General features: G+C 36.4%; 1 protein-coding gene across 4 annotated transcripts in view; it reads right to left on the bottom strand.

Annotated features, from left to right (window-relative positions):
• Positions 1 to 17,190, bottom strand: part of DDHD1 (DDHD domain containing 1) — a 108,459-nt gene that overhangs the window by 12,499 nt on the left and 78,770 nt on the right. For all 4 annotated transcript variants that reach the window (XM_047079634.1, XM_047079636.1, XM_047079637.1 and 1 more), the window contains 3 exons: positions 10,898 to 11,160; positions 8,126 to 8,201; positions 1,298 to 1,447 (listed from right to left, as the gene is read on the bottom strand). In XM_047079634.1, the coding sequence (XP_046935590.1) occupies positions 1,298 to 1,447; positions 8,126 to 8,201; positions 10,898 to 11,160 (489 nt within the window). The remainder of the gene's footprint in view (positions 1 to 1,297; positions 1,448 to 8,125; positions 8,202 to 10,897; positions 11,161 to 17,190) is intronic.

Below are 17,190 nucleotides of genomic sequence, written 5' to 3'. Positions count from 1 at the left end.
GAGTCACTGTTTCCTGAGCTGTAGAAATCAGATTAACACTTCCTACCTCACAAGGATGTTGGCAAGAACAGACAACATTTGTAAATACTGCTTAGCACAGTTCTGACATAAACTTTATTTAAAAAAACTTTACTTAAAAAAATCACAGGAAAAACTATAAAATGAATAATAAAAAATAACTTAATAAAATGACATTGGAGCCCTCCTTTATAACAAAACTTTAAGATTATACCAAGGACAGGGTATACACTGATAACTCAGATTTCCCCTACAAACTCAAGTTCACTTTCAAGTTATAAGATAATAAGTAAAATGAATATATATTAATGAAATACTAAATGGTTAGCTGGGTGTTTTTACATATATTTTACTTAATCCTAACCATCTTAGGAGGTAAAATTTTGTCATCTGCATTACATAGATAAGTCTTGGGAGTGACTTGGCCAAGATTGTGCCGTCTGTATTTGAATCTAATACTAGATTCTCAGTGAAATTCATTTCTTAAAGATAGCATTTTTGATTCTTTAACACATAGGGAATTGTTAAAATTTTAATATTTAATCAATGCTATATTTACTTGGTACTAGCTAAAGATACTTGAAAAGACTTCACACAATTACACAAAGCAAACTTTCTGAGAATGAAGGTTATTTAAAATAGTTTCTTTTAAATTTAGTTCTATCTAGCCTTGTCCCCAAAAAGATTTAAGAAGCGTTTTTCTCATCTAAAAATCTTACTTGATAGTATACAATTTACCCGGATGCAAGATCACTGGAGTGATTAAAAACATTAAACACTAAACATTAAAAAATTATTAACAGTATAAACATAAAAGAGAATGAAAAACCCCAGATTTAAAGTTCGACCAGGCTAAAATAAATTCTTCCACTTTTTCATGTTTAATACATTTCAAATAGGGTCTACCAAACACATTTCAATATGGTAGCATGTTTTAAAGAAAAAAAAATTAAAATGGAATTTTCAAAATTTGTGGTTGCTGGGTTATTGGTATTACAATTGGTTGTGGTTAGACAGTCCAGAAGATTCCTATTCCTTGTACTATTTGTCCAGAGATAATAGTTTTACATTATGCTCTTATAACATAGATCACCTCTGAGGTATTTCCAAGCCCTAAATTAACCAAAACACCAATGTCTTAAAGATATGAACCTATGAAAATATAATCAGATAAATCAACTCATTTCTCATTAGTTCAGTTGTACCTTGCAATATTTCATACAGAGTCTTTTATGAATAATTTAATGTTGAGGGAAAAATGTCTATAACTGCAACTCACCACTGGATCTGTTGGATGAAAAATATTCAGTAACCGATTACAAATCTCTCTGGGCAAAATATGGTCTTGACTTCCAGTGTTTCCTGGGCGGATGCCACGCAATGCCAAGAAAACCGCTAATGGGGATCCCATGCAGAAGAAATTCTCAACCTAAAATGATAAAGTCATCCCAAATTTTAAACCTGGTGGTAGTTTTTCTCAGTAGGATTTGGGCACAACATAACACATGGCAAAATATGAACAATAAAATTATCTTCAAATATGTCTTTTTTCACAAGCTTTGTTCAGATGGTATCTGCCATAATTATATGCCAACCATTAATTAGTCTAAAAAATCCATTTTTAGAAGCAACTTCATTATCTTTAAATCTAACAGAAAACAAAAAATGAGAAGAAAAGGAGAAGGAAGACCATTTCATTGTGTGTTTTCACACACTAGTCCAAGTTTTATCAAGCTACTATTTTGTGTGAAGTAATATTCTAATGCTATCAACGTTTTAATAAAGACCAATAAGGCAGAGGAATCCTGTGGGGGAGGCATAATAAAATAAATGAATAGGGGGAAAGCCTACTGTAAGAGAGAGGGACAATTAATTCCACCTCAGAGTTTTTACACAGGAGGAAGCATTTTTTTCCACATTGTTAAGTTTTTTTTTTTTAATTCCAGTATAATTAACATACATTGTTATATTAGTTTCACGTGTAAAATATAATGACTCAACAATTCTATACATTACTCAAAGCTCATCACAGTAAGTGTCCTCTTAATTCCCTTTACCTATTTCATCCACATTCCACCCACCTCCCCTCTGGTAACCATCAGTTTGTTCTCTATGGTTAAGAGTCTGTTTTTTGGTTTGTCTTGTTTTTTTCTTTGTTCCTTTGTTTTGTTTCTTAAATTCTACATGAATGAAATCATATGGTACTTGTGTTCCTCTGGCTGACTTATTTCACTTAGCATTGTACCCACTAGATCTATCCATGTTGCTGCAAATAGCAAGATTTCATTTTTGTTTTTACGGCTGAGTAATATTCCACATCTTCATCCGTTCATCTATCAATGGACACTTAAGTTTCTTCCCTAATTTGATTATACATAATGCTGCAATAAACACAGCGGTGCATTTATCTTTTTGAATTAGTGATTTCGAATTCTTTGGGTAAATACTCATTAATGGAATTACTGGATCATATGGTAATTCTATTTTTAATTTTTTGAGGAACCTCCATACTGTTTTCCACAGTGGCTGCACCAGTTTTCATTTCCACCCACAGTGCACAAGTATTCCTTTTTCTCCACATCCTCTCCAATACTTGCTGTTTTTTGTGTTTTTGATTTCAGCCATTCTGACAGATGTGAGGTGATACCTCACTGTGGTTTTGATTTGCATTTCCTTTATGCAAAGGATATGATATTGAGCATCTTTTCATGTGTCTGTTGGCCATCTGGATGTCTTCTTTGGAGAAAAGTCTATTCGTCTTCTGATACACAGGAGAAAGCATTTGCATTGGCCATAAAAAACAAAAAGGATTTCTACACCTTGGGCTGGTCATTGGGGCCAGAAAGGAGGACATTTTAGGCTGATACAATCACATGAACTAAAGCAGAGGCAGGAGAGAACCTGGCTCAATTTAGGAAGAATAAGTAGTCTGACATAGTTGAAAAATTGGGTGTCAGGAAAATGTAACTTGGAATGAGAATGCACAGAATCTTGACTACTTGGTTAAAAAAGTAGGACTTAATCGATTTTATGAGTAGTGAAGGAGAACAGGATTTGACCCATGTTTTAGGAGGTTAGTAAACCTGGTAGTAGTATGTGGATGAACTGGAAAATTTAGAGTCTGGTGACTCAGAGACAAGTTAGGAAACTACTGAAAGTGTTTAGGCAAGAGATAATCTGAACCTGGGCAGGGCGAGATGTTCCATTCAGAAATAGAAATGGGAGAGGAGAAGTGGAATCAATATGACTGAATGAAGATGAGGATGAGGAATGAGTCAGAGGCAAGTCACAAGGTTTGGGTCTGGCTAACTGGGAAGACAGTAGTTCCATCAACTGCAACAGGAAACTCTAGGTAAGTTCTGTTTTTGTTCACAATTAAGTTTGCAGTATCTGTAACGTATCTAATTTACAGGGGCTGAAATTCTAAGGCAAGAGATACAGAATTGGATATGTCATCTCCCAACTCTATGTATCACCATTACAGAAGTGACACGTAAAACCAAGAGAAGTGGTAAGATGGCTTATGAAGTGCATAGATATGCATAGTGCATATCTCTCAAAATAAACAAACATTTAAGAGTAAAAAGGAGGAGTGCCTGGGTGGCTCAGTCAGTTGGGCATCCGACTTCGGCTCAAGTCATGATCTCATGGCTGCTGAGTTTGAGCCCCGCATTGGGCTCTGTGCTGAAAGCTCCGGAGCCTGGAGCCTGTTTTGGATTCTGTGTCTCCCTCTCTCTCTGTCCCTCCCCAACTCATGCGCTCTCGCTCTCTCTCTCTCTCTCTACTTCAAAAATAAACATTACAAAAAATTAAAACAAAAAAGAAAAAAGAAGAAGGGCTTTAGCGAGAACTACATTTGATTAGCAGAGGAAGGAGGTAAGACTACAAAAGGGGAGGGAAAGGAGAACCACGATAATGCAGTATACATGAAAGGCACTCGAGAGGGCTTCTAGAAAACTGGTGTGGTCAGCAGCACTGGATTATATATAGAACATGACACTTTACCTGTTAAGGTTGCCTAACTTCTCTCATATGTCCCATTATCCTGATGGGTGAGACGTCCCAAATTCATCATTCCATCTCATCTCCAACATCTAAGAAGTTATTGCACTTCACCTCATGGTCTTTCATCTGGACTATAACTATATATACTTGTCTCTGCCTCCAGTTTTACGTCCCTTTAATCTCTTCCCCACACTACATCTGAAGTGACTCTTCTTTTTTCCCCCAAATAATGAATATATATTTTGAAAATGGTACCTCCATGTTAAAGAAGGTTTGAGAAAGTTTTTGTTTGCTTTTAAAGGACTGGGTAACTTCGACATGTCTGAAGGCTGAGGAAAATTAACTTGTGTTAAATTAAAACTATAAGAAAAAGCATTTGAAATGGTAGATAGTAACTGGGCTGTCTGGGTGGCTCAGTCAGTTGAGTGTCCAACTCTTGATTTTGGCTTAGGTCCTGAGCCCTGGGTTCGTGGGTCTGAGCCCTGCATTGGGCTCTGGCTCTACACTGACACCATAGAGCCTGCTCGGGATTCTCTTTCTCTCTCTCTCTCTGCGCCCCGCCCCCCCTGCTTTTGCATGCTCTTTCTCAAATAAACATAAAAAAAAGAAAACAAAAAACATCATAGACAGTGACACAGATGAAAACACAAACTTCCAGGGGCGCCTGGGTGGCGCAGTCGGTTAAGCGTCCGACTTCAGCCAGGTCACGATCTCGTGGTCCGTGAGTTCGAGCCCCGCGTCGGGCTCTGGGCTGATGGCTCGGAGCCTGGAGCCTGTTTCCGATTCTGTGTCTCCCTCTCTTTCTGCCCCTCCCCCATTCATGCTCTGTCTCTCTCTGTCCCAAAAATAAATAAACGTTGAAAAAAAAAAAAAATTAAAAAAAAAAAAAAAAAAAAGAAAACACAAACTTCTGAAAGGATTAAGATAATTAAAATAATAAAGGATAGGGAAAGATACAAAATATAGTTGAGATAGAAGAAAATTTAAGTAAATACTTTTTTTTTTATGTTTATCTTAGAGAGAGTGAGAGAGCATGCATGCACATGTGCATGCATGAGTCGGGGAGGGGCAGAGAGAGAGGGAGACAGAGAATCCCAAGCAGGCTCCATGCTCTCAGCACAAAACCCAGCAAGGGGCCAGAATGCAACAAACCATGAGATCATGACCTGAGCCAAACTCCTATGCTCAACCAATGGAGCCACCCAGGTGCTCCAATCCTTTTTTTTTTTTTTTAAATACACTTTAAAGTTTATTTTTGAGAGAGAGGGAGAAAGAACGCAAGTGAGCAGGGGAGAGGCAGAGACAGAGGAGCAAGACAATCCCAAGCAGGCTCTATGCTCACTACAGAGCTCAATGTGGGCTCAAACCCACGAACCTTGAGACCATGACCTGAGCTGAAATCAAGAGTTAGTCGCTTAACTTAATGAACCACCCAGGCACCCCTATGTAAATCCTTTCTGCTTGATGTATACATACCTGTAAATACATGTACATCCTAGAAAAATGCTTTATGCTTTGGTCAGGCATTTCATAAATTTTTGTTAAATTGTTACAAAACAACTTTTCTTTCTTTATGATTGGTATGCAGTTTGACAGACAAACACACAAAGGAATTCTTCTGTTTTTAAAATGTTTATTTATTTTGATAGAGAGAAAAATAGAGCACGAGTAGGGAGACACAGATTCTGAAGCAGGCTCCAGACTCGGAGCTGTCAGCACAGAGCCCAATGTGGGGCTTGATCTCACAAACCCGAGATCATGACCTGAGCTGAAGTCAGATGCTTAATTGACTGAGCCACCCAGGCACCCCACAAAGGAATTATTCTAAGAGTAATGACTGATTTAGTGAAATCTACACCCATCAAAGAATTTTCAAGGTGAAAAAGAGCTTTGGACCTTTAATCTAACCTCCTTTTCCAGAGATGAGTAAGCAGACGAATTCAGAGATGTTAAATAATTGGCCAATGTTACATAACCAGTTAGTGGCCAAGTTTCATGATCACAACCAAATTTTCCCACTCTTCAGACCAATATTTGTCAATAGTTTTTCTTTGTTTTTAAAGTTTAGTGGTCACCTGTAACAGACCTAACACCTATACTCTGAAAGTAAACCCATCTTTTGGTTAACAGGCATAGAAAGACTTCTGTTCCTTCTAGATCCCTGGAGTTCTAAATATTAATTTGCCAGTCATCAGATAGTCCTTTTTAAATTTCAGATTTCTGTATTTTTCCTCTATGAGTAATTAAATAACAATTAAAAATTCATATTATTAGACTACACATGAGTATATACTACAAGAATACACAATTATAGTATTTAAGTTCTAGTAATATGAATATTGAATTTTGAGATCCTAATACTTGGTGGATCATACTCTACTCTCCAGTAAAAAAAATCCAGGACATGAAATACAAGAGTTTACTTTTTCTATCAGATCAATTCTGCATATTTAACATATTGATCATATATAAAAATGGTGGTAAGGAGGCACCTGGGTGGCTCAGTGGGTTAAGCATCCAAGTCTTTTATTTGTCTCAGGTCATGATCTCACAGTTCACGAAATCAAGCCTTGCATTGGATTCTGTGCTGACGGTGTGGAGACCGCTTAGGATTCTCTCTCTTCCTCTCTGAGTCCCTCCCCCACCCTCAAAATAAATAAATAAACTTAAAAAAAAATGGTGGTAGAGATGGAACTCAACTTCCAGGTGGGATCACTCCAAAGATCATGCTCATATACTTTTTAAATACATAAATTTACCTTATGGCTTTTAAATATATATTTTTTAATGTTTATTTCATTATTGAGAAACAGAGGGAGACAGAGCATGAGCATGGGAGGGGCAGAGAGAGAGGGAGACACAGAATCTGAAGCAGGCTCCAGGCTCCAAGCCGTCAGCACAGAGCCCGACGCGGGGCCCAAACTCACAAACCACGAGATCATGCTCTGAGCCAAAGCTGGATGTTTAACCGACTGAGCCACCCAGGTATCCCAACCTTATGGCCTTTAAATATGGAAGTTAAAAAAAAAAAAAACATTGTAAGTCATAGAGATAGATTCTTATAAAAAATTTTCTACATCATTCCATTACTTAAGTAGTATGTTAAGTTCTTGTGATAAAAGATATTTCAAGAAGAGATGATATAGTACACTATATATGTGTATACATTCAAAAGGAAATGAGTATTAGGGAGCTTATGACATGCTCCATTTAACATTGCAAACGAGTTGTTATTCAGCTACAGGCTATGTCCTTTCCAACAGGCAGGTCAAGGTCGACATCTCTCTATCATTTTTTATTCTTCTAAACAACTACTTTACCACAGCTCCATTCTGATGCTCAAAAACCCTTCATATGAAATATAAGTTCTTTATTTCTAGCTCTTCCTGTTATCCCACAGCCCCTTTGCCCCAAATCCTGTAAATTCTAGCTAAACTGTTTTGCCTACCCTGCTCTAAACCAACCACATACACCCCATCCTGTGCTTTTGTCATATACTTCTCACTGAATGAAAGCAAGCTTTCCATCCATCCCTAAAATCATCACTATATGCTTCCGCTTATTTTTCTTATCATCCATAACTAGCTGGTTACTAAGGTTTGTTATTTCTAAATACTAAATATTTCCCAAATCTATCTATATTTTTCTCTTTCCACTACTTGAGATTATTTCATGTTTCTTGGAGGTACTATGGGGTCATACCCCTTCACACCCCTGTTGTGCTGTTTCTCTTTTACACAGAATAGCATTTCTCTTTTCCTCCACTTGGCAATATCCACTTTACTGAGATTAAGTACAAATGTCATTCCTTTGTAAACCTTTCCAAGCAAAATTACAACCTCTCTCTCATGTATATATCATTCTATAAGCTACTAATAGTACCGATAACGCTGTGTTACAGATCCTGAGGGCTGGGGAGCCATCTTGTCCACCCTTTTCCTTGTAAAACCCCAAAACTAGCAATGTCCAACACGCAGTATGTGTTCAGTTTATATTCATTTGAAAGAAAAATTCAGATTTCACTTGAATCCTACTGTCACACTTCAAATGATGTTTGAAAAGAAATTGAGATAAATGATGGAAATCTTATCTCTTTCCTTACCTTAAATTTTAAGGCAGGTGTTTGTGTCATGGATGACGCCTTCAATCCATGTAGCCGTTCTTCTATTTCTCTCAGTCTAGGAAGCAGTAGGAGATAATGTACTAATATTTATATTCACAATTTTATAAATATTAGATGCTTGCTAGTTCACTAAAGTATAAAGAAGAAAATGATGGCCCATTATCCAATCCCCCAAATTAATCCCTGTTGACAGTATTTGATAAATGCACCTGCTACAGTCTATAAACATTTATAAAATGGTTAGTAAAAGTAGCCCTAGTCTTCATAATAGCTGTTGTTAACAGCTTTTTGGGAGGATCCTTTAGGGAAATGTGAGGCAAATACAAACATATATATGACCTTAAAAAAAAAATCACACTAAATGTTCACACCATATACACAGTTCTATGCTTCTTTTTTCTACACTTAATAGTGAATCTTGGAGGTCTTTTCATTTCATTGCTTCCTGATCTACTTCAATCTTTGTAACAGCTGTATAATTGTCCTTCATACAGATCAACCACAGTTTATTAATCCTTCTCTGCTGATGAACATTTGGATTACTTCAAATTTTTCCCATTATTATGTTTTGTATCTACTTACATTTAATAAATAATGGAACTAAGGTTCTGTTTTTTTTTTAAAGGTGCAGCTCATTTTCTAAACCTGTTTATTAATTTTTTTTTTTTTACTGGATTTTGTATCTAAAAGGCTGCTCTGAAGTGGTGCTGGGAAAACAGGGCAGCAACATGCAGAAAAATGAATCTGGACCCCTTTCTTACACCATACACAAAAATAAACTCAAAATGGATGAAAGACCTAAATGTAAGAGGAAGCCATCAAAATCCTCGAGGACAAAGCAGGCAAAAACCTCTTTGATCTTGGCTGCAGCAACTTCTTACTAAACATGTCTCCAGAGGCAAGAGAAACAAAAGCAAAAATGAACTACTGGGACCTCATCAAAATAAAAAGCTTCTGCACAACGAAGGAAACAATCAGCAAAACTAAAAGGCAACCGACAGAATGGGAGAATGGGTTAGTATCCAAATTCTATAAAGAACTTATAAAACTCAACTTCCAAAAAACAAATAATCTAGTGAAGAAATGGGCAAAAGATGTGAACAGACACTTCTCCAAAGAAGACATCCAGATGGCCAACCAACACATGAAAAAATGCTCCACATCACTCATCATCAGGGAAATACAAATCAAAACCACAACGAGATACCACCTTATACCTGTCAGAATGGCTAACATCAACAACTCAGACAACAACAGATGTTGGCGAGGATGCGGAGAAAGAGGATCTCTTTTGCATTGTTGGTGGGAATGCAAGCTGGTGCAGCCACTGTGGAAAACAGTATGGAGGGTCCTCAAAAAACGAAAAATAGAACTACCCTATGACCCAGAAGCTGCACTACTAGGTATTTATCCAAGGGATACAGGTATACTGTTTCAAAGGGACATACGCACCCCAATGTTTATAGCAGCACGATCAACAATAGCCAAAGTATGGAAAGAGCTCAAATGTCCATCCATGGATGAATAAAGATGTGGTGTATGCATATATATACATATATATATATATATATATATGTATATATATGCATGCATGCAATGGAGTATTACTCGACAATCAAAAAGAATGAAATCTTGACATTTACAACTACATGGATGAACTAGAGGGTATTATGCTAAGCGAAATTAGTCAGAGAAAGACACATATATGACTTCACTCATATGAGGACTCTAAGACACAGAACAGATGAACACAAGGGAAGGGAAGGGAAGCAAAAATAATATAAAAACAGGAAGGGGGGCAAAACACAAGAGACTCTTAAATATGGAGAACAGAGGGTTACTAGAGGGGTTGTGGGAGGGGGTATGGGCTAAATGGGTAAGGGGCATTAAGGAATCTGCTCCTGAAATCATTGTTGCACTATATGTTAACTAACTTGGAGGTAAATTAAAAAGCAAAACAAAACAAAAAATGGCTGTTCTGAAGCATGCTTATATCTTCTTTCAAAACCATCAATTATTTTGACATTACAAAATATATGTATCTAGCCTATGGTACTTAATAATATTTTAAATAAAATCCTTAGACAACTACTTATGAGACTAAAACAAATCCAAGGCTTCTTGAGTAAAATTTTTGGTCAACTACATTGGTTGTTTTCATATGATGTTAACTATCAAAATGAGTGACTTTTTACTGTTCTATTAGAATCGATGAAATGCATTAAGAGGACAAAGAAGATAAAGGATGTAACTATAGATGAAGACAGGAATGTAATTAAGAATTATAAGGTAGTATCAGGAAGGCCACAAGTGATCAAATAATTATAAATCTGCCAAAAATTCATTTGCCAAGGAGAAAAGGGATTTAAAATTATTTTCAGAATAATAAGAAAGGCAAAGGCCCATCTCTAAGATTAGTAAAAATTACAAAGGATTACAAACTGGTAAACATTTTCAATAAGGATTCTGCACAGTGACTCAGCTTGGAATAAGTTTTAGATTTCACTCCTAACAAATTCTGAAGAAGAGATGGAAGGAAAAAGATGATGACAAAGCAATTTATTTTATGCTATTGGAACATGCATGGAATTAGCATGAAAATTAACAAAATTGTCTCTCGCTGATTAGGCATGTTACCTAATACTCTCCGTACTCCAAATATTATCATGAAAATCTTACAGTTTTCTCCTAAGAAGTCCAGTAATTCCATGAAGACTTTTAAAATTCTTTTAAGAGACTAAGGTATTTTACCGTCGCTTTGTTATATAGAGTTCATCCAGTAGATGTCGTTCTTCATAGCTCATCCATCGTTCATCAGGCAACTCTTCTTCCTTCTGTAGCAACTGTTCATAGAGTCGAACTGGATTCCAGCCAGTCATTATGTCATAAGTGATTACACATCCCAAGGAATGTGACACTATTGAGACTTTACCCCCTTTTTCTTCAAAGTCTGGATTCCGAGAACAGAAAAGGGAATATAATCGGTTCAGCTCTTGCTGAAGGCCTTTAACTAGCTGTTTGAAATAAGAAAACATTATCATATTAATCACTGACTTTGCTATAAACTTTATCTCCAAACTCAAATACATTAAGAAAGAAACACAGACATTACTGGCCAAATATACCTAGGTTATTAAAATGAACTCAGGTATTTCAAAACCTTGTGGAAAATGAAGAAAAGTAAACATAATGTGTAATCTGTATCATCACTAAAAAATACAGGCAGATACCACCCATCTAGCTCCTTTCACAGTCCTTATACTAACTATATGAGCTAGCAGTTCCAAAGATTAAAAAAAAAAAAAAAATTCCATGCAGATTCCAGTAAGATTTCCAAAGAGCCCCTTCAAATTTTTTCTTCATTGCAACTTACTCGTATGTAATTCTAAATTTTTACACCTCATAGTTTAAGCTATAGTAAATGTTAGAAAAAGAATATCTGAGTTTATGATAACAAGTGTGCTAATGTACTATATATATTACATTATGTGTTTAGATAAGAGTAATGTAATCAAAGGCCATTGTATGATTGAAAAAAAACCTAATGTTGATCCACTTGAAATTCCAAAATTCCCATTGAGTTGGCAATATAGATACGAGTAAAAAGTTGTTTTATGTGGATGGAAAGCAGGGTTTTTTTTAAGGCTTAAGGTTATCAATGTGGGAAGTATCTTAAGTCATTTTTTCTTTGTAAAACTACTTCCTTTGAAATTTAGCTCTAGGGGCGCCTGGGTGGCGCAGTCGGTTAAGCGTCCGACTTCAGCCAGGTCACGATCTCGCGGTCCGTGAGTTCGAGCCCCGCGTCAGGCTCTGGGCTGATGGCTCAGAGCCTGGAGCCTGTTTCCGATTCTGTGTCTCCCTCTCTCTCTGCCCCTCCCCCGTTCATGCTCTGTCTCTCTCTGTCCCAAAAATAAATAAACGTTGAAAAAAAAATTTTTTTAAGAAATTTAGCTCTAACAAATATTAACTGAAATATTCCACAAAGTCAGAAAAATGTTACTCAAACCCATACTGGGCCCTCGTCAGTTATAAGGCAGTCCTCTCCTCTTCCTATCATTGCTTGCTACTTTTTGATTATAAATTTCCTGCTTGATATTAACTTAATTTCTCATTTCAGTACTTACTATGTGAGCTGGTACTCTGACATACAAATATTCATTATGTGTTGCTTCCATTTTCAGTTTTATTATTTTGTCTCAAGAGGCCACTACCCTCTATTAGATTTTACTGAACATGTTTTACCTGCTGATATTAACCTCTAAATCATTTGAGCATTCATGCATGGCAGGGTTAGCAGTGACATGAATGAAGGCATGATGTTCTCTCTTAATTGTTGGCACTGCAGAATTCTACAATGCAATACCAAGGTCTGCTTAAAGCTACCGAAAGCATGTGTTGGGTGTGATGAAATATATCTAGCCAATGAAGGAAGAGAAGGAGAGGAGGAGTTGCCACTATGTGCTGTCTTTTCTCTAGGGACAAATGTAAAGGTTTTACTTTAACTGGTTATTTTAATTTCTGTCTTGGGAAAAGCCAGCTCCAACAAAGTGCACCAGCATCATGTGGAGGGCTTGTTAAATACAGATTGCTAGGCTCCATTCTCAAGTATCTGAGCAGTTCTGGGCACCACATTTTAAGAACTACTGCCTTAGTGGCAAATGCATATAAAACCCTTCTAAGACATGGGTTGTAGGTAATTCCAGCCAATATAGTTTAAAGAGTATGCAGTGTGATATGAAATTTATAGGGCTCTCCTCAAAGGGGGCTATAATGTAATGCTTTGGACTTGGCTTTGATAATACCAAATAACCCTTAAAATTTGTAATTTTCTTGATTTACAATCTAGATGATAGGAGGTACAGAAAAAGCTAATGTTTAGATAAAACAAAATTCCTTCAAAAGCAACATTTGTTAATAGTTTTTACATTTGAAGCCCTTGATTTTAAGCCTCACCCCAGGCAAGTCTAGAAACACTAAAAGATATATCCTTAAGTATTCTGACAAAAGGTACCCAATCCTTTTGTTTTTAAAATACCATCCCCCCATTAAAATAAAAAGATCTATCAGTATCTCTACCAGTGAATAACCTATTTCATATCAAAAAATTTAAAGCATTTCTCACTATACCCAATGTTTCAGCAATCATATATGCGTAACTAAAAACAAGTGTAACTATCTGAGGCAGAGAAAGTTATTTGACCTTAAAATGTTTCACCGTGAAATGAAATACGGAATGGACAATTCTGAAGAGCTGATGCTTTCATCTTTCATCTGTTCTAATAATCATACACTTGAATAGAAGTGGTCTTTGTGTTTCCTTATTAGAACATATCTAGATACGGTAGCAATTTTAATCTTTTCCTATAGTTTACATACACGTGAATGTTTGTGTTCCAAAACATTATGATTTTGAAAGCAAAGTTTTAAACAGTTGTGTTTAAATGCTTTTATAAATCATCCAGTCAGCAGCAAAAGGAGAAATCCACCTCTATGATGTGTCCAAAAAGTCTACTCTAATTAGGGTTTTTTTCTTCTCCCCCTTTCCTCACTGATCCAATTATATTCTCCCAGCTATGATCTCTTAGTGACCAAGTATATTCATTTGAGACATATGAACCAAGATTAATGATATACCCTATGGTATTAATTTTATTAGTTCTACAATATTATCTAATCAAGTCAGCTAACCTTTAACACAGTAGGCAACGGATGGCTTTTCAAAAGCTTAAGAGTTTTTAATTCTCATAACTGCTGCTTACAAGTTAAAATGTATTAAGAAAATCAACCCAAAAAGAAAAAGCCAGCAGTTTCAAGGGAGAATCCACACATATATAGTCTGACTGAAAAATATGATTAGTCCTTTGTTCTTCTCTCTGCTTCAGGAAATTTTAATGATATGGCCATGACCATTCTCTTTGTAATTTTTCACTTTTAAAAGTCATTGAGAAGAGAGTTCAGATGTACATAAGATATATTATTTCTCTCTGGATTTTTCATGATACTTTATTCAGGGTCAAAGTAAGGGCCAAATGGTCACTGATGATGTCTCTGAAGTCTGGATTAGTTTCCTTTTTTTTTTTTTAATTGGTCCTTGGATAGTATAACCTGAGAAGTAGTAATTGATACACAAAACTCTTTCCTGAAGCATGGTTTTCTAATGACTATTGGTGCAATCACTAATTAGGTCCCTCCCATGAGCATCTCTCACAATCTCCCGTGACAAGGGAACTAAGAGATGATCTAATTTAAACTGCTCTGAAGGTAGGAGTCCCCTCGGTGGCATCCCTGATAAGTCACTCACCATCTATCCCAGGGAGGATCTCCACTCTAAAGTGGACACTTCTAGTTTTTGAAAACTTTTTTCCAGTTTATTGTGATAGAATTGACATACAATATTGTATAAGCTTAAGGTATATAACATAATGATTTGATACATGTACATATTACAAAAGGTCACTATAAATAAGTCTTAAGTTTTTTTTTTGATGTTTATTTATTTTTGAGAGAGAGAGACAGAGCATGAGCAGGGTAAGGGCAGAGAGAGAGGGAGACACAGAATCTGAAGTAGGCTTCAGGCTCTGAGCTGTCTGCACAGAGCCTGATGTAGGGCTCGAAACCACAAACTGCAAGGTCATGACCTGAGCTGAAGTCGGATGCCCAACTGACTGAGCCACCCAGGCACCCCTCAGGTTTAAAATCTATCAGGGGCACCTGGGTGGTTCAGTCGGTTAAGTGCCCGACTTCGGCTCAGGTCATGATTTCATGGTTCGTGGGTTCGAGCCCCACGTCAGGCTCTGTGCTGACAGCTTGGAGCCTGGAGTCTGCTTCAGATTCTGTGTCTCCTTTTCTCTGCCCCTCCCCCACTCGTGTTTTGTCTATGTCTCTCAAAAATAAATATTAAAAAAAAAGTTTAAAATCTATCACATTACTTACAATTTTTTTCCTTGAGACATTTCTATTTTTTTTTAAAGCAGCTTTAGTTACTTAAAAAGTTCTTCATTAGTAAACAAACATGCTCCTTTCCATATTTTCTATCACTGATCTTTATTCACTTTCTAGAGTTAACAGAGTAAGTCTATTCTTTTTTTTTTTTCTTAAATGGGAACCCTTGAAATACATAAAGACAGATATATAATTAATCACAACTTGAGAATTGTACTGGGAACTTTATATACATTACACCTTTAATCTTCATGACGACCTTTATCAGGTATGTATCTTGTGTCCATTTTATAAGTGAGGAAGCTGAGAAAGTGAGAAATTTGATCTAAGGTCACACAGCTAGTTAAGTGGCAGTTTTTGACTGTGCATCCATTTAACCCCAAAGGCTGAGAGGAAGGGAAAAAAAAGCTCTTTCATATGCCTATCAAATAAACCAAACAAGGTTCATTCACCAGACACAAGATAATCATTAAGATTATCACTGTTATTTATCCCTAAGGAAACATACACTGCTTAAAAATAATTTATTCTAGAATATTGGCTAATGTCAACCTTGTGCTAAATGGGCTTTGATTTGCAGAATCTGCTTTCCTTTTTTAAAATTAAGAACAATTTTGGCCTGCTTCTCACAGAGTTTTCCTTTGTTCTTCACGATACCTTAAGCAAGGTTTCCCAAATTTCCCTGATGGTACCTCTTGGGGAACTGTTTTAACACAAATTCATAAGCTCTATGTCAGACCCTCTGAATCAGAATCTCCAGGGAGGGGACCTTGGAAACCATTTTTTTTTGTTTCATTTTTTTAACTTTTTACCTGGAAATAATTTCAAATTTATCAAATGTGGCAAAAAAAAAAAAAAAAAAAGGATAAAGATCATCCATAAATCCTTTACCCAAGATTTACCTATTGTTAGCATCTTATCCTGTTTGCTTTATCATTCCTTCTGTTTGTTTTTGTAGCACACACATGTGCATACATTTTTTTGTGAACCATGTGGTTTTGCAAACCATGTGAGGATATATTACGTCATGGTCCTTTATCTCTAAATACTCCAGGGTATATTTCCTAAGACTAGGAATATTCTCTTCCATACTCAGAGTGTAGCAATCAACTTCATAAACTTACTTTGAGGGGAACCTGGGTGGCTCAGTTGGTTAAGTGTCTGCTCTTGTTCTTGGCTCAGGTCATGATTTCATGGTTTGTGAGACTGAGCCCCACACTGGGCTCTGTGCTGATAGCTCAGAGCCTACTTGGGATTCTCTCTTCCCCTCTCTCTCTCTGCCCCTCCCTGGCTCTATCTCAAAATAAATAAATAAACTTAAAAAAATAAATTTACTTTGATATAACATTTCAACTAATCTGATCTACCATTCACATTTTGTCACATGATTTAATAATACACTTGGCAGCATTTTCCCCCAGCCAGTACAAGTTATGGTCTAGGATGAGATGCTGTCTTTAGCCACCATGTCTCTTTAGCCTCCTTTAATCTGGAACATTTTCCATAAGGATTCTTTGTCTTTCATGATATTTACATTTAAAAAGGACATAGTCCCATTCCTACTTTATTTGAACTTCCTTATTTTGTGTTTGCTTGAGGTTTCCTAATGATTGGAGTACTGCATAAATGATGCTGTATCCTCTGAGTGTCCCTCAGTAACACCCAGTAAAGGTACTGCCTAATTTCTCTACTGTATATCTGTTCTTTTTTTTTTTAGCTAATAAGCAGTCTGTGAGGATACACTTTAAGACTATGCAAATATCCTGTTCCTCATCAAAATTATGCCCTCAATTTAGCATCCATTGATGAATCCTGCCCAAGCCTCTTTTATCTGATCCTACCACAACAAGTGCAAAATGAGGTTTTCCTCCAGCGTGCCCTCCACATTTTTCAGAAAGCCCTTGGCATTTACAGTAAGCAGAGAAGATTTCTCCCCCACTTATTTATCTATTTGCAATCGAAATGGATTATGAATTTTGCAGTGATTTATAACTCCTTATATTATCCTTATAATTCTATATTAAAACTATTCCTAATTCCTAATAATAAGTAATGATAATTCCTTAATTATTTTGGTGCTCAAATTGTTCCAGATTTGGCCA

This window comes from Lynx rufus, unplaced genomic scaffold (genome assembly GCF_022079265.1).
Source record: "Lynx rufus isolate CCGP_SWC_20201006 ecotype Redwood Valley unplaced genomic scaffold, mLynRuf1.p SCAF_17, whole genome shotgun sequence".
Lineage (NCBI taxonomy): Eukaryota > Metazoa > Chordata > Mammalia > Carnivora > Felidae > Lynx > Lynx rufus.
Note: the sequence above shows the minus strand (reverse complement) of the source record. Positions and strands in the feature narration are given on the sequence as shown.